The sequence below is a fragment of the Orcinus orca genome, chromosome 7, assembly GCF_937001465.1.
Source record: "Orcinus orca chromosome 7, mOrcOrc1.1, whole genome shotgun sequence".
Lineage (NCBI taxonomy): Eukaryota > Metazoa > Chordata > Mammalia > Artiodactyla > Delphinidae > Orcinus > Orcinus orca.
The window spans coordinates 91,146,097-91,173,266 of record NC_064565.1 but is presented as its reverse complement, the minus strand read 5'-3'; the positions used below and the strand labels follow the sequence as shown (position 1 = coordinate 91,173,266).

The following is a 27,170-nucleotide window of genomic DNA, read 5'->3' as shown; positions in this document are numbered from 1 at the left end:
CGTGCCTAGAGCCCGTGCTCCACAAGACAAGCCACCGCAATGAGAAGCCCGTGCACCGCAACAAAGAGTAGCCCCTGCTTACCGCAACTAGAGAAAGCCAGCATGCAGCAACGAAGACCCAACGCAACCAAAAATAAATAAATAATTTTTTTAAAGTAATGGTCTCTTAATTCAATACATCCCAGATTAAAAAAACAATGCCATGTGATCCCACTGACAATTAGATCCCTTTGATTCTGCTAGAAATTCTTAGATGCCTATTTTTTTTTCTTTTCTGTGTGAGAGGCTATCACCACAGCTCCTCATTTCTGGGCAATCACAGTCTTCTCATTTCTTAGAACTTAAGAGAATTTAAATCTAGCTCCTATAGCCCTCATGATTTCCTCAGCCTGGTGTTTAATTTCTCTGGATCCCATTCACCCATAATAATTATTGTCAACAGGCAAGAAGGGGAGAGGGTAATGAAGTCTCTTACTGCAGGTAGAGGGCAAACATCCACAGTCCTTCACCACTTACACTAGATCTCATCCACCTACGGAAACCAAAAATCAGTACAATATACCAATGGTTTAATTGTGATTTTGCTTTTAATGCTTCTGCTATCATGTTTAATTGTGGAAGTCATTCTCAACCCATTTTGAAAGTAGGTCAGATACACATCCTATAAAATAGAACTAGAACCTACTAACATTTAGGCAATACTTATTTTAAATCTTTTCAAGAGTTTCAGGACCTGATCTAGCAGCTTAAAGATGGGTCATCAAAGGCAAATGATAATGATATTATCCAAAGCATTCAATATAGGTTTAACTCTTCAAACAGAAATGCCCAAGGGAGACCTGATAGGTACTCACCTGATCAGAGAAAGTAAGGCAAAAAGAACTACCCTGTACTATGGAATCAAAATGCTTAAAAATATACAGGAAAGGATGACTTAAGGAGAGAAACCCCACAGCAACTCATTCCTGCCAGCACTGGAAATCTTAGAACACTACTGGGCCTCTAGGACATAGGAAAAGCAATATTTATCTTCATTGTATTGCACATGGCACAGTGGCAATCAATACTCACAGCAACTTTGGGGGTCTGTGCCTCTTAAGGTTCCTTATTATCACAGAAACTTTTTCAAAATTGCCTAAATAGTTCTACTCTCCCTGAAGTACATAAATGCAAAAGAGACCATAATCTCTCAGAACAACACTTTGAAATTATAGCAGCAGAATTAGCTACCAGAAACAAACAGGCTTGCCCATTAACAAGCAGCAGCTTAATGCTGACTATCCCACTGCAATAAGCAATAAATGGATGAGGCTGGTGTATTTGTTTGCTAGGGCTGCCATAACAAAGAACAACAGAAATTTATTTCCTCCTAGTTCTGCAGGCTAGAGTCTAAGAGCAAGGCCTAAGCAGCACTGGTTTCATTTTGAGGCCTCTCTCCTCAACTTGCAGATGGCTTCCTTCTCACCATGTCCTCACATGGTCTTTCTTCTGTGCACACACAAGTCTGTGTCCAAATTTCCTCTTCTTAAAGGATACCAGTCATATGGGATTAGGGCCCACCATAAAGATTTCATTGTAACTTAATTACCTCTTTAAAGTCCTTATCTCCAAATACAGTTACATTCTGAGTTACTAGGAAGTTAAGTCTTCAACATGTAAGTTTGGTGGGGGGACAAAATTCGGCCCATAACAGATGGTCTGGTCTGCTCAACAAACAGGATTATTTTTACTAAGAGGGAAGTTTATAGCAATACACGCCTTTTTCCAGAAACAAGAAAAATATCAAATAAACAATCTAACCTTACACCTAAAGGAACTAGACAAAGAAGGGAAAATGAAGTCTAAAGTCAACAGAAGGAAGGAAATAATAAAGATCAAAGTGGATTAAATAAAATAAGAGACTAAAAAGAGAACAGAAAATATCATTGAAACTAAGAGCTGGATCTTTGAAAAGGTAAACAAAATGGACAAACCTTTAACTAGACTCACTAAGAAAAAAAGAGAGAAGGCTCTGATAAATAAAATCAGAAATGAGAAAGGAGAAATAACAATGGATGCCAGAGAAATACAAAGGATTATATGAGAATATTACAAATACCTACATACACCAACACATTGGACAACCTGGAAGAAATGGACAAATTCTTAAAATCATATAACCTTCCAAGACTGAATCATGAAGAAATAGAAAATCTGAATAGACCAATCACTAGTAAAGAGATTAAGAGAGTAAACAGTAAACAAAAGTTCAGGACCAGGTGGCTTCACAGTTAAATTCTCCCAAATATTTGAAGAAGATTTAATATCTAGCCTTCCCAAACTCTTCTCAAAAATTGAAGAGGAAAGAATGTTTACTAACTCATTTTATGAGGTCAACATTACCCTAATAACAAAGCCAAACAAGAACAACACACAAGAAATTTACAGGCCAATAAGTATATGACAAGATTCAACACCAAAACTCTCAATAAAGTGGGCATAGAGGGAGTGTACCTCAGCATAATAAAGCCCATACACGACAAACCCACAGCTAACATCATACTCAATGATGAAAAACTGAAAGCTATCCCTCTAAAATTAGGAACAAGACAAGGATGCCCACTCTCACCACTCTTATTCAACATAGTATTGGAAGTCCTAGCAAGAGTTCTTAGGCAAGAAAAAGAAATAAGAGGCATTCAAACTGGAAATGAAGAAGTAAAACTGTCACTATTTGCAGATGACATGATTGTATACATATAAAACCCTAAAGACACCACAAAAAAAACTGTTAGAAATAATAAATGAATACAGTAAAGTTGCAGGATACAAAGTCAATGCACAAAAATCTCTTGCATTTCTAATGCTAACAATGAACTAGAAGAAAGAGAAATTTAAGAAAACAAGCCCATTTACAATCACAACAAAAAGAATAAAACATGTAGTAATAAATTTAAACAAGGAAGTGAAAGACCTGCACTCTGGAAACCATTAAGACACTGTTGAAAGAAATTGAAGAAAACACAAATAAATGGAAAGATATTTCATGCTCATGGACTGGAAGGATGAACAGTGTTAAAATGTTCATCTTACCCAAAACAATCTATTTCAAACTATATTACAAAGCTATAGTAATCAAAACAGTATGGCATTGGCAGAAAACAGATACATAGGTCAATGGAACAGAACTGATGGCCCACACATACATGGTCAATTTACAACAAAGGAGCAAAGAACATACAATGGAGAAAGGATCATCTCTTCAATAAATGGTGTAGGGAAAACTCGACAGCCACATGCAAAAAAATGAAACTAGACCACTATCTCACACCACGTATAAAAATCAACTCAAAATGGACTAAAGACCTGCACGTAATTTCTGAAACCATGAAACTCCTAGAAGAAAACATAAGCAATACACTCTTTGACATCAGTCTTAGTTATATCTTTCTGGATATGTCTGCTCAGGCAAGGGAAACAAAAGGAAAAATAAACAAATGGGATTTCATCACACTAAAAAGCTTCTGCACAGCAAAAGAAACTATTAACCAGACAAAAAGACACCTATCAAATGGGAAAAGATATTTTCAAATCATGTATTTGATAAGGGGTTAATAGCCCTTATACTTAAACAACTCATACAACTCAACAACAAAAAAACTAACAACCCAATTTAAAAATAGGCAGAGGAGCTAAATAGACATTTTTCCAAAGAAGACATACAGATGGCCAACAAGCACATGAAAAGATGTTCAACGTCACTAATTAACACAAATAAAAACCACAAAGAGATATCACTTCATGCCTGTTAGAAGGGCTATTATCAAAAAAGCAAGAAATAACAAGTGTTGACAAGGATGTGGAGAAAAGGGAACCCTCATATACTGTTGGTGGGAGTGTAAATTGGTGCAAACACTGTGGAAAACAGTATGGATAGCCCTAAAAAAATTAAGAAGAGAGCTACCATATGATCCAGCTATTCTACTTCTGGGTATTTATCCAAAGAATAAGAAAACACTACTTTGAAAAGATATATGCACCTCTATGTTCACTACAGCATTATTTATAGTAATCAAGATATTGGAACAACCTAAGTGCCCATCAACAGATGAATGGATAAAGAACATATGGTATATATACATACAAAGAAATACTACTTAGTCATAAAAAAAGATGAAATCTTGGGACTTCCCTGGTGGTCCAGTGGTTAAGAATCCTCCTTCCAAAGCAGGGGACGTGGATTCGATCCCTGGTCGGGAAACTAAGATCCCACATGCTGCAGGGCAACTAAGCCCACGTGCTCTGGAGCCCGCGCACCACAATTAGAGAGCTCGCATGCCACAACTAGAGAGAAGCCTGAGCTCCACAACGAAGATCCCGCGCACCGCAACAAAGATCCCGCATGCCGCAACTAAGACACGGTGCAGCCAAATAAATAAACATTTTTTAAAGAAAGATGAAATCTTGCCATTTGTGACAACATGGATGGACCTTGAGGGTATTATGCTAAGTGAAATAAGTCAGATGGAAAAAGACAAATACCGTATGATTTCATTCATATGTAGAATATTGAAAACAAACTTAACTAAGTAAATAAACCAAACCAAACAAAAAACAAACACATAGATACAGAGAACAGAGTAGGGGTTACCAGAGAGGAAGGAGCAGGAATGAGGGGGGGAGGCGTGAAACGGGTAAGGGGGATCAATTGACTGATGAATGATAACTAAATTTTGGGTGGTAAGCACGCTGTAGTGTATACATGAGTAGAAATCTAATGTACACGTGTAACTTACATAATGCTATAAACAAATGTTACCTAATAAATTTTTTTAAGAAAAAACAGGACTATTTTAAATCCTATCTGAACCTTCTGCATTTTCTTTATACTGTTAAAAATTGACTGAAATAGTTACATTCTTTTTTCTCACCTAATATGAACAGATGAGCCATCATTAGAATTATGCCCAGCTCCCTTGTAAATATATAGTCCAGGGCTGTGATCAAAGCAGCCACAGAAGACTCCAGACAGACTGCCCAGGCTGCACATCAACATGTGACTGAATGTCACCAGGTCTCAGGTTGCTGGAAATGATCACATCTTCCTTGCAGGGTTGGTAACAGCATTTAAATTGGAGCATATGAGTAAAGGGCTTAGCACAGATCTATTACCATCATTACTATTGCAGTAGATAGCCTTCCTTCTACAGACCCCTGATATTAGGAAATAAAGCATTTAGCCTATGAATTGGCAGCATCTTAAAGACATAGAATTCTGAAATGGAAAGCAAGGTTACTCGTCATTTCTAACTCCTCTGGACTCAAACCCAGAAAACATGCCTCAGCGGGCAGCCTCAGCAGCGAGTTTGAGACCAAAAGCCTGAATTCCCAAAAGCCAGTGCCTTCCCTCGTCCGGATGTGTGAGAGGAGTTCCAGCAGTGAGACTGATAGGCAGATAACAGGAGAGAAGCAGGGGGTCAGCACTGACATGTATGGCCAGCCAACCTTAGGTCAGGAGTCAAGCCAACTCACAAGTCCGCCCCGGACTGCACTGCAGGTGGACCTGCCTCACTCTTCTCCAGCCACAGCTTCTGCTCCTATTCATTCACAAAAGGAAAATGGGGCAGGAGACCTGTCTCTCCTCCCATGCTTCTCCTTATAAACCAAATTTTAAGTTCAAATCTCCAAATTTGCAGAGCTGGAAAAACAGTCAACAGAACAAGACTGAAATTCCCCCTCTGAATCCAGTGACTCCAAGCAGGCAGCTTGCCTTCCATCTGCTGATCGGTGGTTCAGGCTTCTTTGAGAGAAGGGGTTCACTAGTCTTCACTCATACCAGGGGTTCGATGCTTTCCTGCTCTCAAACCTTGGCTCTGCCACTTCCCCACGTAAAATGCACCTTTCTCCCTACCACATCTTTCCAAATCGAAGCATCTGTAGCAGACTCCAACATGCCCTGCCCACATGGCCTCAGCATAACACGCTGAAGGCGGGTGACTGGAAATACCTAAGATTTCTGGCTTTTTTCTACCTGAGAGGAGGCACGAGGGACATACTGAAAAGTTATTGCCCCCAGAAACAGCTCTCAACCAACAACAGACTGGCACTTGGTGAACAGAACTCCAGCTTCCTCACCCCTCAGTTCAATAATATTCTGGCATGTTCTACAGGATGAATCCATGGACTCCCAGGGTTTCCTCAGTGGGAATGAGCCCCAGTTGGGCACGTGGGAAATTACGCTTTTTTAGCTCCCTTCCCTTCCACTTGTCACTCCTCAACTCCCTAAATGTATTTCCTTGCTTCAGGATCTGCTACCAGGGGAAGCAAAACCAAGACAGCATCCTTTAAGAAAAACATTAAATCTCATCCTCCCCATAAAACCTTCCAACACCAAGGCTTCCCAAGTCACTTCCTATCATGTTTACTATAATTTGTATATATTTTAATCTCTTTTCTCTGCTATGGGCTCTTGGAGAGGAGGGATTCTTTTACACAGCTCTGAATTCCCTGGGTTGCTCAGCACAGTACCTTACACAAACTAGATGCTCAATAAATGTTTGTTGGCTGAATAAAGAATGAATTAACCATGCTAATCAACACAGAAGCCAGGGTCTTTATTAAACCTAGCTGAAACTACATCAATGTGGCTGTTTTCTTCTTTCAAAAGCATTGCATGAACTACATTTCATGAGAAAACTACTGTGGGCATATATTTCTTTAAAAATCAACATTTTCTAGATATTCATCTTAAATCAAATACCCCCCAAAATCAGAACAAAGATACCATAAACTGGGTGGTTAAACAACAGAAATCTATCTCTCATACTTCTGGAGACTAGAAATCCAAGAACAAGATGCTGGCTGATTCAGTTCCTGGTGAGGTCTCTTTTCCTGGCTTGCAGATGGCTGCCTTCTTGCTGTGTCCTCACATGGCAGAGAGAGAGGGAGCAAACTCTCTGGTGTCTATCTTATAATAACACTAATCCTATCAGATCAAGGCTCCACCATATGACCTCATTTAACCTTAATTACCTCCTTGGAGGCTCTATCTCCAAATACAGTCATATTGCAGGTTAAGGCTTAAACATAGGAATTTTAGGGGGAATTCAGTCCACAGCATGGAGCATGCCTTTCCAATTAGCAGACATGTATAAGTACCACACATTACCTTAGTTAGTCCTTACAACAACCTATAGCTTAAGAAGCTAAGAATATATCCATACAATGGCATATTATTCAGCTACAACATAAATGAACCTTGAAAATATTACACTACGTAAAGAAGCCAATCACAAAAGGTCACAAGTTGTATAAATCCATTTATATAAAATGTCCAGAATAAGAAAATTCATAGCAACAGAAAGTAGATGAGTGGTTACCAGAAGCTTGGGGGGAGGGGGTGTGACTGCTTTAGATACAGGGTTTCTTTCCGGGGCAACAAAAATGCTCTGGAATTAGATGGTGGTAATAACTGCACAACTCTGTGAACATAATAAAAACCATTGAAGGGAACACTTTAAAGGAGTGAATTTCACGGTGTGTGAATTGTATCTCAAACTATTACTAAAAAAGAAGTTAAGAAATTTGCCCAAGGTCACACAGCTAGTAAATGACAGCCTCCAGATTCAAACCCAGGTCTGTTTGACTCCAGAACCTATGCTCTCAACCATTATGTAACTCTGATCACAATTATTCCCAATTAACATTTGCTGAAGACACCAGCAAATTTAACTATAGGAAATATGGCATAATTCCAATCACACATATCAGAGAGAGAATCCTCAGACTCCCTGAGGACTTCCAAGGATCAACAACACACATTAAGAATTGCTGGGGACTTCCCTGACGGTCCAGTGGTTAAGAATCTGTGCTTCCATGCAGAGGGCACGGGTTGGATCCCTGGAGATCCCACATGCCACGGGGTACAGCCAAAAAAGAAACAGAATTGTTAATCTAGTAATCCTTTTTAAACCTTATGTAACTTGGAACAATGGTCATTCTAGAGAAAAAAACAAAACAAAATTGAAAAGGGGAGTATCCTGAAAGGACTATGACAAAAGATCCTCTGAAGCCACAACTAGGACTTTTGGGGCTAAAAAAATGTAAACAGAACGGTGTGATGCCCATGCTTCCTGCCCTTCTGTGGCGTCTTACCCAAATGCCTCCCCGTGGACAACGGCCCTTCACGGTCTGGCTACACGGCTTCCTCTCTGACCTCATCTCCTCAGTCTCCCACCATCCCCTGCCCCCCGCTGCACTCCAGTCACATCAGCCTTGGTCCTTCTTGAACATCCCACATTCTCCTCAGCACCTGCTGTCTCACAGTCCCAGCTGAGTGGAACCTTCTCACCTTCCAGCCTCATGTGGTGTCTCATCTTGGATGATCAGGTCTCAGCTCAATGTCCCTCCTCAGAGAGACCTTCTGGCTTCTGTGACATCTAAACCACACTGGCCACTCCCAGCTGAAGTCTCTTTCCATCACGTAGCCCAGCTATATGTTTTTCAATGCACTAGTCTTTATTTAGTGGTTCACTGTCTGTCTTCCCCTGGAACAAAGCTCCATGAGGGGAGACAGCGAACTTGTCTATTTCACTCCCAGCAGCATCAGCACCTAGAGCAATTGCAGGCATAGAGCAGACGCTCACTCAATATTTGTTGGCTAAATTAAAACACGCACCTCTGCCATGAGATGCCTGAGCAAGCCGAGGCCTCACTTGTTCAATCCATGAAAGCGCAGACTCAGAAAGTTCTCCTGCCAGGAACTCACAAGAGGGTAGTCTTCACAAGCTGGCAGTCCAGCCCAGGTGAGGTCATTAACCATTTAGATTCTGCAGATACCACTTTGATTAGTTTATGTTAACACCTTAATGCTTTCTTTCCTTCACTGAGCTCATAGACCTATCATACACCTTTTGCCCTTCCCCACCTTAACAATTTAAAATTGTTGTAAATAGTGTGGCAACGACCACCCTTTGGTGGAAATGAGATTCCTCTTTGCTCAGAAGCTCTTTCTCCATGACTGATTTTAAAAATTCTCTTGACTCTTTACGTTCATTCTAATGGAGCAGCCATTGAAATTTAGTGAATCACAGCCATCGAAAGTTATTTAAAGTAGAGACACACCCTGGCCAACACTTGTCACACTCTCACCCAATTCCCTTGTCTCCGGAGATCATGTGAGCACTGCACACACATGTTGCGCTCAGAAGGCTCGGGACTCTGAACAGGGGAGACACCATGTGATTATGGGTCTCATGGTCTCCCTCTCACTGCATTTACTTGTCCCTATAGAGACCTCCATTTTTTCCTGGTCCTCTTGACCTCATCTCCATTCTTACCCAAACTGGATCCTGATAGCAAACTACCCTAGTTATTCACCAGTATTCAAAGAGCTCTGTCTCCACTGCTCTTCCTCTGAGTCACCACCAGAAAACATGAACCAGAAAACATCCACACTACAATCTACCTTCCTCCCCCACACAGTGCAGTGATGGAGTTACTGAGCACTCCAGGTTAAAAAAATAAAATAAAACACCATGAGGTACAATGACACAAAGACCAACACATAACATATGACTTCTAATGAAGATTGCTCATAAATTCTTTAACATGACCTTGGTGAGCTTCCTCACCCATTTCTCTCCGTGTTAGCCTGAACTTTCATCATTTTCCTCAAGCCCAACCCACCCTCCTTCTCCATCCCAATGGTAGATAATGCTGTCTCCAAGAAGAAAGAAATCTTCAGAGATGCACTGAACTCCATCCCTTCTCCTGCAAGCTTATCTCTACCTGCATATGCCCTAATACCTTCATACAAGTTAGGAATGAACCCTCTCCTGGTTCAAAACTAAGTTGCCCTTGTGTTCTTGCTCTCACTCCCTTCTATCTTCACCCAGATCTTGCTCCATAAATTATCTCCTCTCTTCTGTATCTTCATTCCTCACTCTTAACATCTCCATTTGTCAGCCTAACACTTGCTCTGTTATCCCTGAAAACCCCTTCCTAGACCCCAATGTCTTCTTCTGGCTACTATGCTAGCTCTCTTTCCTTCTCACCCAAACTTACCCAATGAGCAATGCTGTTTCCAAACCATCTCCTCTCAGTCACTCCCAGCCCACTGTAACCTGGTTTCTGCCCCAAACTTTATGGAAACTGCTGCCTTCAGACCATCAGTGATTACTTAATAGGTAAGTACAAAGGCAATCTTTGCCCATTATCTCACTAGATCATTCTGCTGCATGTGAGGCTATACATCACAACTTTCTGTTTTGAAACTCTCTATTCAATCGTGCTCCTGATTCTCCTCCCACTACTCTGATCACTCATTCTCTGTCCCTTCATTGGCTCCTCTTCCTCTCCTCAACCCTTAACAATCTTCCCAACTTATGCTCTCCTTATTTTACCCACCCTTCCTGAATGAACATGGTCTCATTCACAACCACGTTTATCATTAACATTCATATGGAAACTACTTTCAACTCTACTATCTCTAGCCCCCACGTCTTCCCTGAGCTTTAGACTGTTATATCCACCTACTGCCTAGACATGGCTTCATGTATGTCCCAAAGCCCCTCAAATCAATTATGTCTACTCTGATTTCACATTCTTTTCTCTTCACCATTTAACCTGTTTTTTCCCTGTGCTGCCCATTTCACCTGGATACCACCTTCCACCCAGCTATGCAATCAAGGTACCTCTTAACTTGAACCCTTCTTTCTGCCTTGCCACCCACATCAAAGCAATCCTAATGATGTTTATCAAACGAAGACTCCTCAAAAGCATTCCCTCTCCATGCCTTTTAGCACTTCCTGAGAACAGAACTTCTGTTTATCTGCTTACTTCATTTTTCACAGTCTAGGGGATAATAGACCAGCACTGAGCATGACATACAAGATCTTGCATGAGTTGAGCTGTCCCTGTGCCTACCTCTTCTGACTCACCTCCCTCAACCTTGTAGTTTACCAAGAAATTCAACAAAAGACTCATGCTCCCTTTAACATGCCCCACTGCTACATGGCCCTTCTCCTTAGCACACACTCTCTCCTCTGCCTAGAACACAATTCTCCATTCTCTCTCTCTCTCTCTCTCCCTCTCCCTCTCCCTCTCCCTCTCCCTCTCCCTCTCCCTCTCCCTCTCCCTCTCTCTCTCTCTCTCCCTCTCTCGCCCATCCATCCCCAACACTTCCCTTCCTCACTAGCACTTGCCCTCCAAGATTTAGCTCAAGCATCACCTTTCCTAAGATGCCTTTTCACACTCCTCCAGCCTGGAGAGCTTCCTCTCTCTAGTGCTACCATAGCATTCCATGTTTATCTCCAGCACAACCAATTTCACACTGCTCTAAAATTATACGTTTATCTATTAACCTCTCCCAAGTAGACTATAAGCTCCTTAAGGCAAGGACTGCTCATAGTAGGTGCTCAATTTGATTCCTCTGCATGTTAAATATTCGTGGTAAATAATTTTCTGATGTGTCTCCAGACCTCTAAGTACCCTGGATGTCCCCATATGACCCTTTCGCAGGCACAGTGCTGACCCAGCATGGTGAAAAGGAACTCAACCAATGCTCAGCAGACTCAAAGAGGAAAACCTGCAGTATCTTCAACACAGGAAATTCTGAGTTCTGCTGATTCATTCTGACTTAAAGCTGCAATTACACTTGAGTAAGGAGCACCCAAGCTGACCCTGCATCTTTTTTTCTGCAGAGCTCACAGAATTTGGCACACAAGAAATTTAATAGTTGTTCTTTATAGTCTTCTGCAATCTCTCAGATATTGACTGTGGTCACCCACATTATAGTGTCTGATAGCATTACGTGGTATTTTTCTGGCAAAAATGCAGTCTTGGTCAAAATACTGATGAGAGTTTAAAATATTGACTGGAGCTTCTTAAACTAAAGAAAACCATGCAGGAAAGTTCTTTCACCAAAGAAAGGCTCACTGCTGGCTCAATTCGAGGCTGAAGAGCCCTGCTTAAGGCAACAGCTCTTGTTCGTGCTTTGTACAAAGACATCTGTGCAATTGGTTCCAACTTGGGAAATAGCATTTAAATATCAACATAAACACATGCTCAAAGAAAAATCGGGTAAATCTTCATCAGGACCAAAATTTCTAACCAACTGTATTAGAGCAAATTACGAAGCAAAGAACCTTCTCAAAATAGGTATTTGCAAGTCATCATTTTCTTCTGTTCTTCTGTTCTTCATACAGAAGTCGTGTGAATTGCATACTGAAAGGTAAAGTGGAATTTCTAGACTGAAGTCTAACTATACTTGAGTCAGTAATTTATCATGCTTGCTATATATTGTAATGATTATAGTTAGCACTTAATTAACTAGCATTACTTTAAATATTTGTTCCATTTAAAATCACAATATCTAAGAACTGTATTTGAGATTTTTAACAAATTAAATGTTAAATGCCTCTTCTTTCAGGAATAAAAAGACATTATTATTATTAAAAGAATTAACTTCAGACTTTTATATTTTTCTTTAAGTGCTATATGACATATAATCAGCTAGAAAATATCAGTTGCTTCAACAACAGACATTACTTTGACTAAAATATTATCATGAAGTAGAGTTTTACTGCACTTACTTCTTAACAGGATCATAACTAAATACTTACTTGTTCAGTGTGAGGTCAAGAATGAATTTGGAGCCGAAGGCTTCAATCTGGAAGCTTGCCTGGGCCAGATGGACAGCCTATGGATTCAAAAAGACAGAAAGAACCTTAGCTTACTTTCCTATCTTTAAAGCTGATTATATTGATATCAAGAATGATATTTAATAAGAAGAAAATTTTATGGACTGATTCATTTCTTTATGGATCCTTATGTAACAATTCATTTCTTTAAGAAATCAGGTGCATTGTCATGGCCTTACTTGGAAGACCTAAATATCTGTGCAGGAAGGAACTAATAAAAGTCCTTTAAAAGGGACCCATCGTGACAAAGATTAAGAGCAGATTCAACTGGACTTTCAAAGGGACCGGGATGAATTATGCAAAAGTCTGACTAATTAAAGCTTGATTTCATCCTATTCTGTGCACAAAGCTAACCGATTCTTTCTGCACACCTAAGTGAAAACTCATGTCAGCGCTCTGCTCTTCATCAGGAATTGGAACTTTCTCTAAATGATGTATCAGCAGAATGTGCCGGTAAAATGGGATAGCACAACCTATTAACTTCAGCAAGCACTTCAAACCAGGCCCGTCGTGGATAACGAGAGTTTATATCCCCCTTTGAAAGTCACACATTTACAAATACTGTCCTCATTGTGATTTAATCCAAATACAAAGATAATCTCATCTAAACATGAATCATATATTCTAGGTATTAAAGATTGGTATAGCTCACAGAAGCGTCTTGCATAATGTAAATTAACAAATCAATGAAGTTTTGTTAAAGTATTATCCAAGATAAAACTCTCTTTTGTCACCCAATCAGGAAAGAAAAAAAAAAGGACAAGGATACATGCCACACCTACCCCCTACACACACACAAACCTCCTTCCTCCAGACCTCATTCCTAAGGTACAGTGGGTGTCGTGTGTGAAGTGCTACATGCATGGCAACCAGACACTTTCCAGTCCCCCTTCCCTCAATGCCACCCCATGCTCCTCTTTTCCCTTCTCCTCCACTTCGCATTATAGACATCCTTCAAGGACAGCCCAACGCCATTACTTTCCAGGAAGCTTCCTTCACACGCCTGCTGGGAACGAACTCAGGACTTCAGGAGCACTGCATTTGTCCCTCCCTCCACAGTGATGTATGATCGCTTCCCACCCTGGACGGTTTGCTCCACAACTCATACCATGAGGGTCTTGTGAACAGTTGTACATTAACAACCCTTCCCCCAAATACATGAACTTTCAATTAATTAACCAAGTATTTATTGTCAAGACTCTTTTACCATGCCAAACCTATAAAACACTATAAATAAACCATGACTTCTGCTTCTTGTCAAGCATAACTGCTGATCAGATAGTCACTCTGTAATAAATAAATAAAATTAAAAGGAAATTAACATATTAAATTTTAAATACAGAGCAATGAGAGAGAAGGCACCTCAATCCCTAATACCACGGGACGCCATGTCTACCCCAAACAACCATGTATCAGTAGAACAGGGTCATCATCCTTGATCTGAGCTTCCTGTATTCAGACAACTCCTTGAGAGAGAAAGAAATTTCTGTCTTGTCAGGTATGGTCTCTGTCATCTGTAGCAGAACCTCTATTTATCTACTATAAATATCACAGAGTTGTTAATCTAAATTCATTCTGTGTCTTAAAGCATTAATTTTTGCATGAAAATTTTTATTTGATGAATAATTTGTACAAGGAGAAATTTTTCATCTCTGGGTCCCAAAAGTTTAAAAAAAAAAAAGAAAAAAGAAAAACCTTACTTCCTGAGAATAAGATAGATCCTTAGGCATATTTCTCTTAAGAATATTAAATAGTAGAGAAGAGTTCATTAATGGCACCCTGACCTAAAAGAGGTGATAAATGTACTTCTTTGAGCATCTTTGTAAACAAGAATATATTGTGGTAAAAAGAGTAACTACACATAAAACAAAAAACTACACATAAATTATGACTTAGCAAAACAAATGAAGCAAAACTTCCAAATGAATATTCCAAAGAAAAGTGTTTTGATTTCAAATTTAGGCAAATCTCTGTATGTCTGTTATTGATGTAAAGAACCTCCCAGCAAAAGGCTCATTTTACAGCAAATAAGCAATGAGACAAGTACAAACCCCAAGAAAACCCTGTTGCAAAATAACGTAGCCCGGTAGTAACTGCTTACTCCATTTGAAAGAAATTGCTCAGAGTCAGACAATTTGATCATTGTTAAATAAGTTTATACGGAGTCAATGTGACAAGCTTCAGTTTAACAGAATTCAATGAAAGGGCTGGCAAATAATAGTAATACTGGGATTTTCCTTTGCTTATTTTATTTACTCCTTCCACACACACGTGTTGAGTCCCACCCTGTGTAGAAAGATGGCTGGGACACAGCCCCACGCTCAAGGAAGCGGCAGCCTCCAGAGAAGCAGGCAGGGCTGCCATCCTTCGTGTGCCTAAGGGGCCACAGGGACCAAGGCTTCAGTGACAAGGTGCGGTTTGAACAAAATTTTTTTTTTTTTTTTTGGTACGCGGGCCTCTCACTGTTGTGGCCTCTCCCGTTGCGGAGCACAGGCTCCGCACGCGCAGGCTCAGCGTCCATGGCTCACGGGCGCCGCCGCTCCGCGGCATGTGGGATCCTCCCGGACCGGGGCACGAACCCGTGTCCCCTGCATCGGCAGGCAGACTCTCAACCACTGCGCCACCAAGGAAGCCCTGAACAAAATTTTTTAAAATGAGTAAGAATCTTCCTGCCAAGAGAAGAAAAGACATTCCGGACCTGGGAGGAAACATCTGTAAAAAATAGAGTGAAAAGGGGCCTTCCCTGGTGGCGCAGTGGTTGAGAGTCCGCCTGCCGATGCAGGGCACACGGGTTCGTGCCCCGGTCCGGGAAGATCCCACATGCCGCGGAGCAGCTGGGCCCGTGAGCCATGGCCGCTGAGCCTGTGCGTCCGGAACCTGTGCTCTGCAACGGGAGAGGCCACAAGAGTGAGAGGCCCGCATACCGCAAAAAAAAAAAAAAAAAAAGAGTAAAAAATGAATATGGAAAACAAACTTAAAAAAATTTTTTAATGCATATGGCCTGTAGATAAATGACTTTTGCAGGAAATGTCAAACAATGAATCTGAAAAGGTGGGCAGGAGACTGTGGGGCTTTGTGTGACGTGATCAATGACGTGTCTGCTCACATATACACACATGTAGCCAAGACACAGAGCTTTCCTTTAAATGTCCCCCACTTACTCAGCACAGTGTCTGGCATATGTCGTCATCATCATCATCATCATCATCAATACCAACACTATGATTCAAACATATTGACAGATTACTTTCCACAACAGCTGAAACAATTAGTGCAATGTCATCAACAGCATTCTTGTTTCTCCATAGGAAAACAAAATCTGATTTTGTTACCTTTATCAGGAAGACTGTTTTAACATTTGAATTCACTTTAATGCTGAGAGGCAGCACATTTTCCTATAAAATGATTTAAGATTTCCTTAAACATTCATCTTCCTTGCATAGTTAGCAAATGGAATTAGTATATTCATCTAAAATATCTGTATCCATTTTAAGTAATTTCAATCCAGTGATGTATGTTATTTTTCTTACATTCCGTTTCTCTTTCCTTTGCTATACATTCTGCATTTGTACACAGAGTACAGATTCTTCTCTAGACCAAAATAAATACCTGACAAATGCTACTTTTCCCTATCATTCTGTTATTTCTGCTCTGCCCTAGAAATGATTAAAGTAAGTTTTAACTTCTGGTATCTCTATGTTATTCTATATCAACTGATCCATTTTTCTTTAACAAAATACCATGCATATAGTTTTGATAATTGTCAATTTTAAATATGTTTTCAAATCAGGTAAAATGAGTCCTCATCATTATTGTTTTACAAATCACATTTTTTGAAATTGTTTGTTTTTATTTCATATTAACCCACTTCTTCCAAATGGTAGAAAAATTAGAAGAATGGTTAGGATGGGTAGAAAGTTTTTATAATATACAGCCATAACACTTACGGTTTATTAAATATTTTAGAGTTGACTAACTGACCAACACCACTGAAACCCACTGAAAACACAAAGACTACCTCAAAGAGTATTGCTCTTCTTTTACAAAGAAGGACCTGCACGGCGAGATTTAGGAATGTGTTCAATGATACAAAATCACAGGAATACTTCACAGAAGAGTTCATGAACCACACGTAAGGTCATAATGGGCTATTTTCTCCACTGGGATATCTGCTAAACAGACTTAAAGATTAACACATGTTTTTACAAGACCTGTCACTGTAATAGCACTGTGGAAGAATGCAGGGTTTTAAAGTCAAAGAGCGTCATTTCATGACAAGAATAAGCACAACCCTGGGCTCAGAATTACCATCCTGAAAGACTGAGAACAGCTGTTGCCTAAGCACTTCGAGATTTTTCTTTTGACTCAGGATCTGGCACAGGGAAATTACAGGAGCTCTATAAACAGAAGCAACTAAACTCAATTACATACACAAACCTCCTTCACTGAAGAACAATTTATACATCCTAACAGTGTGCTTTTGTTTTCCTGTTTTTTTACCTCATGGTATCATATTAAATAACTTCAGAAGGCTTTTAGGGTCCTCACCTAAGATTGGCCTTGCATCTTATCCAGCAATGTTATGCCACTAAGCAATCATAAATGCTCAGCTTTGGGTAAGGTACATTCTATAAGCTGAAAGACACAGTCATGTTTTCTTGGGACTTATAGTCTAGAATAGTTAACATTAATATGGACATGGAAACAAGAGAAAAAGATGACTATCTACTTATGGAAATAAAAAGCATGTATTTCCAGGATATATATGTTTTCATGCAAAAATGAATACATAAGAAGTATTCAATTAGTATTCTTTACTACTTGTAAGGAGTTGTAAATTCTACAGAGTGTGTGCATAACTGAATATGGGAAATGAACAGTTTACACTTTCTCAGAATTCAGAAAATATTACAAGACTGAATTTCAGTAGAAAATGAGCAACTTGAATTGAGATGTCTACTATCAATCACAACATCCACTGAGCATGTATTTTACTTTACTATGCTCTATAAGGTACATGGTTTGGGTAACAGAGGAAAATTTAGAAGAAGTTTCCCTGCTCTTAAGATATACTCAGTTTAGTTAGGGAGACACTCATTTAAGTAACAAAGGAAACATATCCAGAGTGGCATAGCAATAAGACAAGAAAATGCTTTACAAATGGAGAGCAGAAGACCTGGAAGGTATGAAGCAAGCCTGAGCAGAAACCAGGAGGCTGATATAAGCTCTGCTTCCTAAAGAGGAGAGCTATGGGCTTCTAGGAAAGAAGGTGCTTGAGAGAGAAAAATGCTATAATTAGAGTTAGAAGCCAGATTAATAAAACTGTCTTCTCTGCCAGAAGGGATCATGGAAAACGTAAAACAGGTAAACAGTTGATTACTAATGAGACTGTAGGTAAATTTTTTCTTTTTCTTTTTTTTTTTTTGGCTGCATTGGGTCTTTGTTGCTGCACGCAGGCTTTCTCTAGTTGCAGCTAGCGGGGGCTACTCTTTGTCGCAGTGCACAGGCTTCTCATTGCGGGGGCTACTCTTCATTGAGGAGCACGGGCTCTAGGCACATGGGCTTCAGTAGTTGTGGCATGTGGGCTAAGTAGTTGTGGCTTGCAGGCTCTAGAGCGTAGGCTCAGCAGTTGTGGCGCACTGGCTTAGTTGCTCTGCGGCATGTGGGATCTTCCCAGACCAGGGATCTAAGCCCTGTCCCCCGCATTGGCAGGTGGATTCTTAACCATTGTGCCACCAGGGAAGTCCCTTTTTTTTTTTTTTGGCAATCACTTTGGGAAATAATGTTCCCTAATATATTTATCACAGAAAGATATGCAAAATATTAATATGTCCATCAAGTAATTATTATATTCATCACATTATAAAGTACATCTTAATGCAGAAAAAATTTTCTTTCTTCTTATTTTTGTCAGAAAAATCAGAGAATTTTCCCCACTTAACCAAATTTGGCCCACATAATTAGAAGGAAATCACAGAACTATGGAGTCACAGATGTTAAAATTTCAAGGTGCCATTCTGCCATGGAGGATGCATTTTAATCTTTTTACGTCATCAGAGTTAATTGGAGGAAATGCAGAACAATATTGGCTCACAGACAGGGAGCTGGAAGCGGGTTGCACCTGGGCAGAATATATTTCTAAATTTTGCCTGAATTTTCCACGTGAAGAAGCTGAGACAAAAGAGGGGAAATGATCAGGACAGTCTCATGGCTGGTGAGTAGAAGAATGAGCTGGAGCCTGGGGAAAGGTCTCTTGGTTTAGTTTTCTTTCCAGCATTGCCTCCTTAGAAAGTGCACAATGACAGTGAGGGTCCTCTATATAAGAAGTCAGGAGGGTGTATTGTACACTTTAAAAGATTCTCATTAAAATGATGAAATACACAATGTTTTTACTTAAAGAAAGAAAAATATGTCCATATATATGGGAAGTCCCTTTTCTTGTTTTTATTTCCCTCATTGCTATGATAATATTGTTTATTCTATGTTCATTAAAATATCAAACATATATGGTGTGTGTGTCTGTGTGTGCACACGTGTATAAACTATAACATTTTCAGGAAAATTTTTTCCCTCCCTTTATCTTTTTGCTCATGGTTTTTTCCCCTACTCTCAATGATTTTTCAATAGATCTAGATCCTTCAAGAGTTTCCACCCTTTTTTCTTCAAATACAGTGGGAAAAGTTCATAGAATTTCAAAGACCTTCTTCTTTTGAGTTCCAGGACATTTTATGGTATTTCAGAGAAGACAGCTTTGGAAATTCCCCAATGAAGAAGGAAGGAAGAGAACCAGCTAATCAGATACTAGAAGCATGCTTTGTTGTAACGGGTTGAGTTGCTGAAGAAAGAACGGATTGAGTTCCTTCACCAGGGAGTCTTGCATCAATCTTGGTTGCACAGTATGTTTTTCTCTACATAGAAAAACAGGAGACACAGAATCCTGCCAAGTTTAAAATGAAATCAGTTTGAGGAAAATACATCACTTTCTTAAGAATAGATATATGTATATGCATAACTGAATCACTTTGTTGTACACCTGAAGCTAACACAACATTGTAAATCAACTATATGCCAACATTAAAGAAAAAGAAGTGAGAAAGGAGCAAAATGTAAAAGAAAATGTCAAGCAATCTCACTATCAACAGATTTTCTCATAAGTCTTATAAAATCACAACTTGAGAACTGAACTGATCTAATATTCTATTGAATAAAGCCGTGTAACTGAGATTTATAAGCATAAATAAATAAATAAATAAATGAGAAAACATGTTACTTTCTTTGCTCATACAGGCTTTTCTGTACATGAGCAATCTGGGTCTATCCCACAGCTAGAGAAACATAAAAGTCCAGCTTGTGGATCTTTTTTCTGTGTAATGCAAAAACTCAAATATGGGAATATGTTTTAGGAGTCTTAAAGAGCAAAAGAAAATATCAATAGGACATTTAAAATTATAATCTAGTTCTAATCCCTTATTCTAAGTTTGCACATTGGTGATCACCAATGTGATCAAGACTCATATATAATAAATATAATGCCCTATATTTCTTGTGTTTTATCTCAATTATCTAGAATAACATAAAGCTAGTAGGGCAGACTTTTTTATTATCCTCTTATAGAAGAAAAACATTTTTAAAAGGCACAGAGGGGTTAAATGATATTTTTATACAAGGTCACACATCAAAGAAAGAAAGATGAGGTTCAGTGAGAAAAAGGGCCAAGTTCATGCCAGAAGTCCTTAAACCTCCAAACCTCAATGTTTCCTGGTCATTAAAATATAAATAATAATAGCTTACCAACAGGATGTATGTGATGATTAAATTATATAACAACGTAACAAAAAGTTCCTAGAAAAAGTTGGCCACATAGAAAGAGATCAATAATTTAGAAAGGAGGGGGTAAAGTAAAAGGAGGAAGAGAAAAACAGAAGAAGAAAACTATATTAACGTTTTGGAAAGGTTATCAGTCAAGCTCTACCTTAAAAACTCCCTCCCAATATAGCTGGGCACCTCCTAGAAAATCCAATGCGCATTTAGACTCTGCAAAATTTGCAAATTTTATATTTGCATTGCTAAATACCATTAGGTATTATGCTTTGACCTTGTTCAAGTTGCCATGTCTTTAAAATAATATGAATCATTTTCCTGAGAAGTGGAACAGCTGCAAATGTTACATGAAGGCAATTTTGCAAATTAATTTGTTCAATGTTCTTCCCAAGATGCATTTAAATAGGTAGCTCATGGGAGAGAATATCATCATGTTTACTTCTAGCATGTTCCATTTCACAGGATTAACAAACTTGCATTGGTTTGGTTAACCCATTAACAAACTTGTATTGAATCCCTACCTTGGGTGAGATACGGTGGCAGATATACAGATATAGAAGAATTAGTATTTAGATCAAAAAGTTTATAATCTGGTTAGGGAAATGAAATGAGAAACCAAAAAGAAATATAATACTTCAATTAAATGATAATAGTAAATATTATTTGTAAAGATGTCACATATTATTTAACCATGACTGACTACTCAATTTAATAGGAACGAGTGTACAGTATGGGTAGCAAGTACATTTAAATATGAAGAATGAGAATGTTGAGGGCTAGAGAGAGCTAAGAAAAGCTTGCAGGAGAGGTCTTTCTCAGCATTTAAAGAAAGAATTCAGATAGCTCTAGGACTGAATTAATAGGATGAAATTTCAAAGTGTTTCCAAGTGTTTGCTAACAAATAGACACTTAAGAAACATGCCTTTAAAGTAAAAGACAGGAAGTCTTCCACTCTGGAGAGTTAAACTATAGTTTGGATTGTAGAATTTAATTGTGAGAATTAACACATGGTAATTTATTACAAAATAAGCATTGCACGAGGTCAGTAAGTCATGTGAACACATACAAGTCCAACAAATACTAAGGTATTTTGTTAATTAATCTATCTTTTAACCTGAAACTAGGAAGCTGAAGTCCTAGCCTAGATAGATATTACAGAAACAACACCAAAACATCAGCAAAGCAGAGTCTTCTCACAGGTCACAGCAGATCAGCATCTCCCAGTGAAGGAAGCAGGTCACCGTATGACCTTGTTCTCTGTGCCAGCCTAGCCAAGAAAGATAGAACGTCTGCTCTGAAAGAAATCAAGCCAACATTCAATTATCCCATCTGATCATACAGAAAAAAAGGATAGCAGGTTGAATTCTGATTTCTGACCAAATCTTTTACGAGAGCTCTTTTCTAAATAAACCAGTTTTAAAGAGAATCCAATTTCATCTTCCTCCCTTTTCTTACCTACCCCTCAGTATGAAGTGCTCTCAAAGTCTGATACAGACAAAAGATAGACACTGAAGAGAAAGAGAGAAAATAGGCATTGATAATCCAAGCAGATAGTCCAGTGAATAAATCATGAGTTCTCTCTACTGAAAATGTATTTGTAAAATTCCTCATGACCAGCCAAAGAAGAGAAGCTACATCTAATATTATTGAGGGTGGGGGAGGGAGTCACACTAAGATCTTCCTTAGCGATCACTCGGCAACCCAGGAGAACTTTGTAACAATACACTTTCGCTGATAAACCATCTTTGGACATTTATACAAACTGTCTTCTATACATTCACCCTCAGCGATTAACGTTGGCTGGATATTAAACTGACAATGCCAACTCAAGAGAGAGATGAAATCAAGCCTTCAGAGCTCTTGCTATTTGAAAATGAGTAAATCATTACAAGTATCACTAGAGCTATATTATTTGGCTTTCATATATTTTCTGAAAGATGAGTAAAAATACAATTCTGACAACAGTTACCATGGAAGCGGTTTCTTTCTGCTGTCTTTCCTGAATAGTAACATTTAATTTGATGGATTAATCTAGTAGCTGAGGTGTGATTCACCTTGTTCTTTTTCCTCATCAGTTTCTACATCACCAAACTGTGCATCTCCAAGGAGTGCATCTCTCACTGCTGACACTTTCATCAGAAGCAAGAACAAATTCTGTCTTTCTAGCCAGAATTATTGAACACCCACTAAATAATTTAAATAAAAGAACAGAAGTAGGGTATAAGGTTTGGAAAACAAAAAACATCAAGCTCCATGCTTAATGGCTTTGACTCATTACCCGACAGGTTTTTTAAATTTGCTTATATAACCTTAATACATTTCTGAAAGGAAAAAGCCTTTGAGAGGCAGCTGTCCATGATGAGCCCTACTTTCTTGGCCTGTCCACTCTGGTCCTTGGAATGCTACGTACAGCAGCCCAGTGGACTCAAGTCAACTCAAATATCTATGTAGAGCAAAAGAAGGTTCTTTCACTTGGATCTTTACGATGACCACATACAGATTAGTTAAGAATGAATGAGTCGGGCTTCCTTGGTGGCGCAGTGGTTGAGAGTCCGCCTGCCGATGCAGGGGACACGGGTTTGTGCCCCGGTCCGGGAAGATCCCACATGCCGCGGAGCAGCTGGGCCCGTGAGCCATAGCCGCTGAGCCTGCGCGTCCGGAGCCTGTGCTCCACAATGGGAGAGGCCACAACAGGGAGAGGCCCGCGTATCACAAAAAAAAAAAAAAAAAGAATGAATGAGTCTAAAATACAGAATGAGAACTATGATACAGTAATTACACAGTCCACTTAAGCATTGTTACATACAGCAAACCATAAATGACATAGAGTAAATTCAAATATAAATTTCCAGATCTCCCTCATTAAAAAACAACTGGAAATGTATAACCAAGGGAGGTTAAGCAGACCTGTCCAGGCCAGATCTCTCTTCTCTTGAGTTACCTTGATTCTATTGACCTTCACTGGTGGAACCAACACTGTTCTTGCCCAAAACTGATTTGTATTGGGATCTCTAGACCAGCTCTGTTATTTCTATTTGAAGAAATGTTTCAGGCTCTGCTTATGAATTCATGGTAAATACATAGCTATTTGACAACAGTATTCCTAAGAGGTCTCTGCTTCTCTTAACTACCCTCTGCAAGATGTGGGTCACAAGTTCTGTGTCACTGGAGTGGAAACTCCTTTTGTCCACAGGAACCCAGCTCTGTCTACATCTATGGATTAGAAAGAGTTCTGCGTTTTCTGGTTCTCAGCTGTGTCTGGCTCTGTCCTTTGCTCTGATCTTAGTTATGACCATGGATCGGTTGCATTCTGCCCTTTTGGATGCAAAGAGTAACTTTCAAACTGGGGGCCATGCCAAAAATGGATTTTCCCATTTTACAAAATTTTACAAAATGTTCCCATTTTACAAAATGCAGGTGCCATTAGGCTTCCTAAGTCACACCATTAAAGTGTGTTCCCGGATATAGAGGCTCACAACTGTCATGTAACACAATTTTACTCAAAACAAATATCATGTGCACTACACATACCTTACTCAAAGTTAGATGTGGAAAAGCTAATATTGATGTGATCTCATTTTTTCTAACATGTTAGAAAAATGTTAGAAAAATTCTTCCATAGAATTCTTCAAAATGACAACTGCACAGCCTGTAGTCACATAATTTTTAAAACTAGCATTTAGAATACTGACTGCTATGCAGAATATCCTGACTATTTTAGTAAGCAAACGATAGATCTCACTATGTCTACAGAATGTTTTAGGTTCATGAAAGCTCATTTTTATTTCCAAATGAGAACCTATAAGATGGAACCTTGAAGACATACAAAAATAAAAATAGTACTTCGAAATACATCTACTTCCTCAGATTATATGCGACCTCATTGGCTTCTACATCACATATGAAATCATTTACTCATTCAACAAATAATTATTGTGTCTACCATGTTTCAAGCTGAAGCTTTGGTTTTCTGGAGTTTGCATTTTAGTATGTATTGAGGGGCAGTGGGGAGAAATAGAATCAACAAATAAATTTAAAGCAAGTTGGATGGTGATAAATGCTATAGGTAAAAGGAATAAAGTAAGTAAGAGGCAAAGGGAGTGTATAGTATAAAGAGGTGATAATATTAAATAGAGTGGACAGAGAAGAACTCTTTGAAAAGGTGACATTTGAGCAAAGATTGGGAGGTGAAGGAACAAGCCACATGGATATCTGGGGAAAGAGAATTCCTGGCAGAGGGAACAGTGGTTGCAAAAGTTGTGAGGCAGGAGCATACTTGGTATGTTAAAGAATTGCAAGAAGGCCAGTTTGGGTCAAGTGGAGTTAGTCAAGGGGAGTGTCATAGGCACTGAAGTTAGGGAAGCAACAGGGTGTCAAATGTATAGGACCTTGTAGGCCACTGTAAGAACTCTGCCTTTTACTCTTCATGAAATAGGAAGTCACTGAGGTTTTTGAGCTGAAGAGTGACATATCTGCCTTCCATTTTTCAAAGTTCACTCAGGCTGTTGCGTTGACAATAGACTAAAGATGAGGGACCAAGGGAGAAAGCAGAAAGTCCAGTTAAGAGGCTGTTGCAATAATCCAGGCAGGAGTTGATGGTGGGTTGGACTTCGGTAGTAACAGTGGAATTGATGAGAAGTGGTCAGATTCTGGGTAGACAGTGAAAGCAGAGTCAACAGAGTTGCTTACAGGTCAGTTATTGGTTATGAATGAAATAAGGGGACCAAGGAAATCGCCAGAATTTTTAGCCTAAATAACCAGAAGGAGTGAGCAATGTATTTGGATGGGGAACACTGCAGGAGGAAAAAGTGGCAGTGGGAAACCAGAACTTCTGTTTTAAACCTATTAAGTTTGATATGCACATTATATATCCAAGTAGATATGTGGATTTTGCAGTTAGATATAAGCATATAGATATATCTTTTCATTAGCATTTACTGAGTGACGATTAAATAAATGATTGAGCATATGAATGAATGAATGAATGCTGGGGATACAAAAAAATTCCAGTAAAAGAACTAACGAGGAAAGTATCATTCAGCAGATAACTTATTGTCTGAAATAACTTGGGCTTAAATGAGAAAGCTAAGATAACTGGGGAGAAAGGGGGCGGGAGAGAAGGGGACTATAGACGTCAGTACAAAGCAACCCACTCACTGGGTTTTACAATAACATTTTCTACTAAAACAATATCAATTTGCAACACAAGAGGTATAATATGCACTACAAATTTCTCCAAAAGAATTCAAGTCTGGGGGGCGCCTTCAAGATGACGGAGGAGTAAAACGTGGAGATCACCTTCCTCCCCACAAATACATCAGAAATACATCTACATGTGGAACAGCTCCTACAAAACACCTACTGAACTCTGGCAGAAGACCTCAGACATCCCAAAGGCAAGAAACTCCCCCACGTACCTGGGTAGGGCAAAAGAAAAAAGGAAAAACAGAGACAAAAGAAGAGGGATGGGACCTGCGCCTCTGGGAGGGAGCTGTGAAGGAGGAAAAGTTTCTACACACTAGGAAGGCCCTTCGAGGGTGGAGACTGTGGGTGGCAGAGGGGGAAAGCTTCGGAGCCATGGAGGAGAGTGCAGCAACATGGGTGCAGAGCGCAAAGTGGAGAGATTCCCACACAGAGGATCGGTGCCGACCAGCACTCACCAGCCCGAGAGGCTTGTCTGCTCACCCGCCGGGGCAGGTGGGGGCTGGGAGCTGAGGCTCGGGCTTCGGTAGGATTCCAGGGAGAGGACAGGGGTTGGCGGCATGAACACAGCCTGAAGGGGCTAGTGCACGACAGCTAGCCGGGAAGGAGTCCAGAAAAAAGTCTGGAACTGCCTAAGAGTCAAGAGACCATTTTTTCGGGGTGCACAAGGAGAGGGGATTCAGAGCACCGTCTAAACGAGCTCCAGAGACACGCACGAGCCGCGGCTATCAGCGCGGACCCCAGAGACGGGCATGAGACGCTGCTGCTACCGCCATCAAGAAGCCTGTGTGCAAGCACAGGTCACTATCCACACCTCCCCTCCCGGGAGCCTGTGCAGCCCACACTGCCAGGGTCCCGTGATCCAGGGACAACTTCCCCAGGAGAACCCACGGCACACCTCAGGCTGGTGCAACGTCACATCAGCCTCTGCCACCGCAGGCTCGCCCTGCATTCCGTACCCCTCCCTCCCCCACAGCCTGAGTGAGCCAGAGCCCCCTAATCAGCTTCTCCTTTAACCCCGTCCTGTCTGGGCAGGGAACAGACACCCTCAGGTGACCTACACGCAGAAGCAGGGCCAAATCCAAAGCTGAACCCCAGGAGCTGTGCGAAGAAAGAAGAGAAAGGGAAATCTCTCCCACCAGCATTAGGAGCAGTGGATTAAATCTCCACAATCCACTTGATGTACCTGCATCTGTGGAATAAATGAATAGACAAAGAATCATCCCAAAATTGAGGCGGTGGACTTTGGGATCAACTGTAGACTGGGGATTTGCTTTCTGCATCTAATTTGTTTCTGGTTTTATGTTTATCTTAGTTTAGTATTTAGAGCTTATTATCATTGGTAGATTTGTTTATTGATTTGGTTGCTCTCCTCCTTTTTAAATTTGTTATATACATTTTTTTTTACTTTTTTTCCTTTTGCTCTTTTTGTGAGTGTGTATCTGTATCCTTCTTTGTATGATTTTT

The 27,170-nt window shown here is 39.8% G+C and overlaps 1 protein-coding gene across 3 annotated transcripts in view; it reads right to left on the bottom strand.

Moving 5' to 3' along the window:
- The window catches only part of ADAM23 (ADAM metallopeptidase domain 23), a 163,790-nt gene that overhangs the window by 104,809 nt on the left and 31,811 nt on the right, over nt 1-27,170 (bottom strand). For all 3 annotated transcript variants that reach the window (XM_049711923.1, XM_033429210.2, XM_004262805.3), the window contains exon 3: nt 12,603-12,679. In XM_049711923.1, coding sequence (XP_049567880.1) covers nt 12,603-12,679 — 77 coding nt within the window. The remainder of the gene's footprint in view (nt 1-12,602; nt 12,680-27,170) is intronic.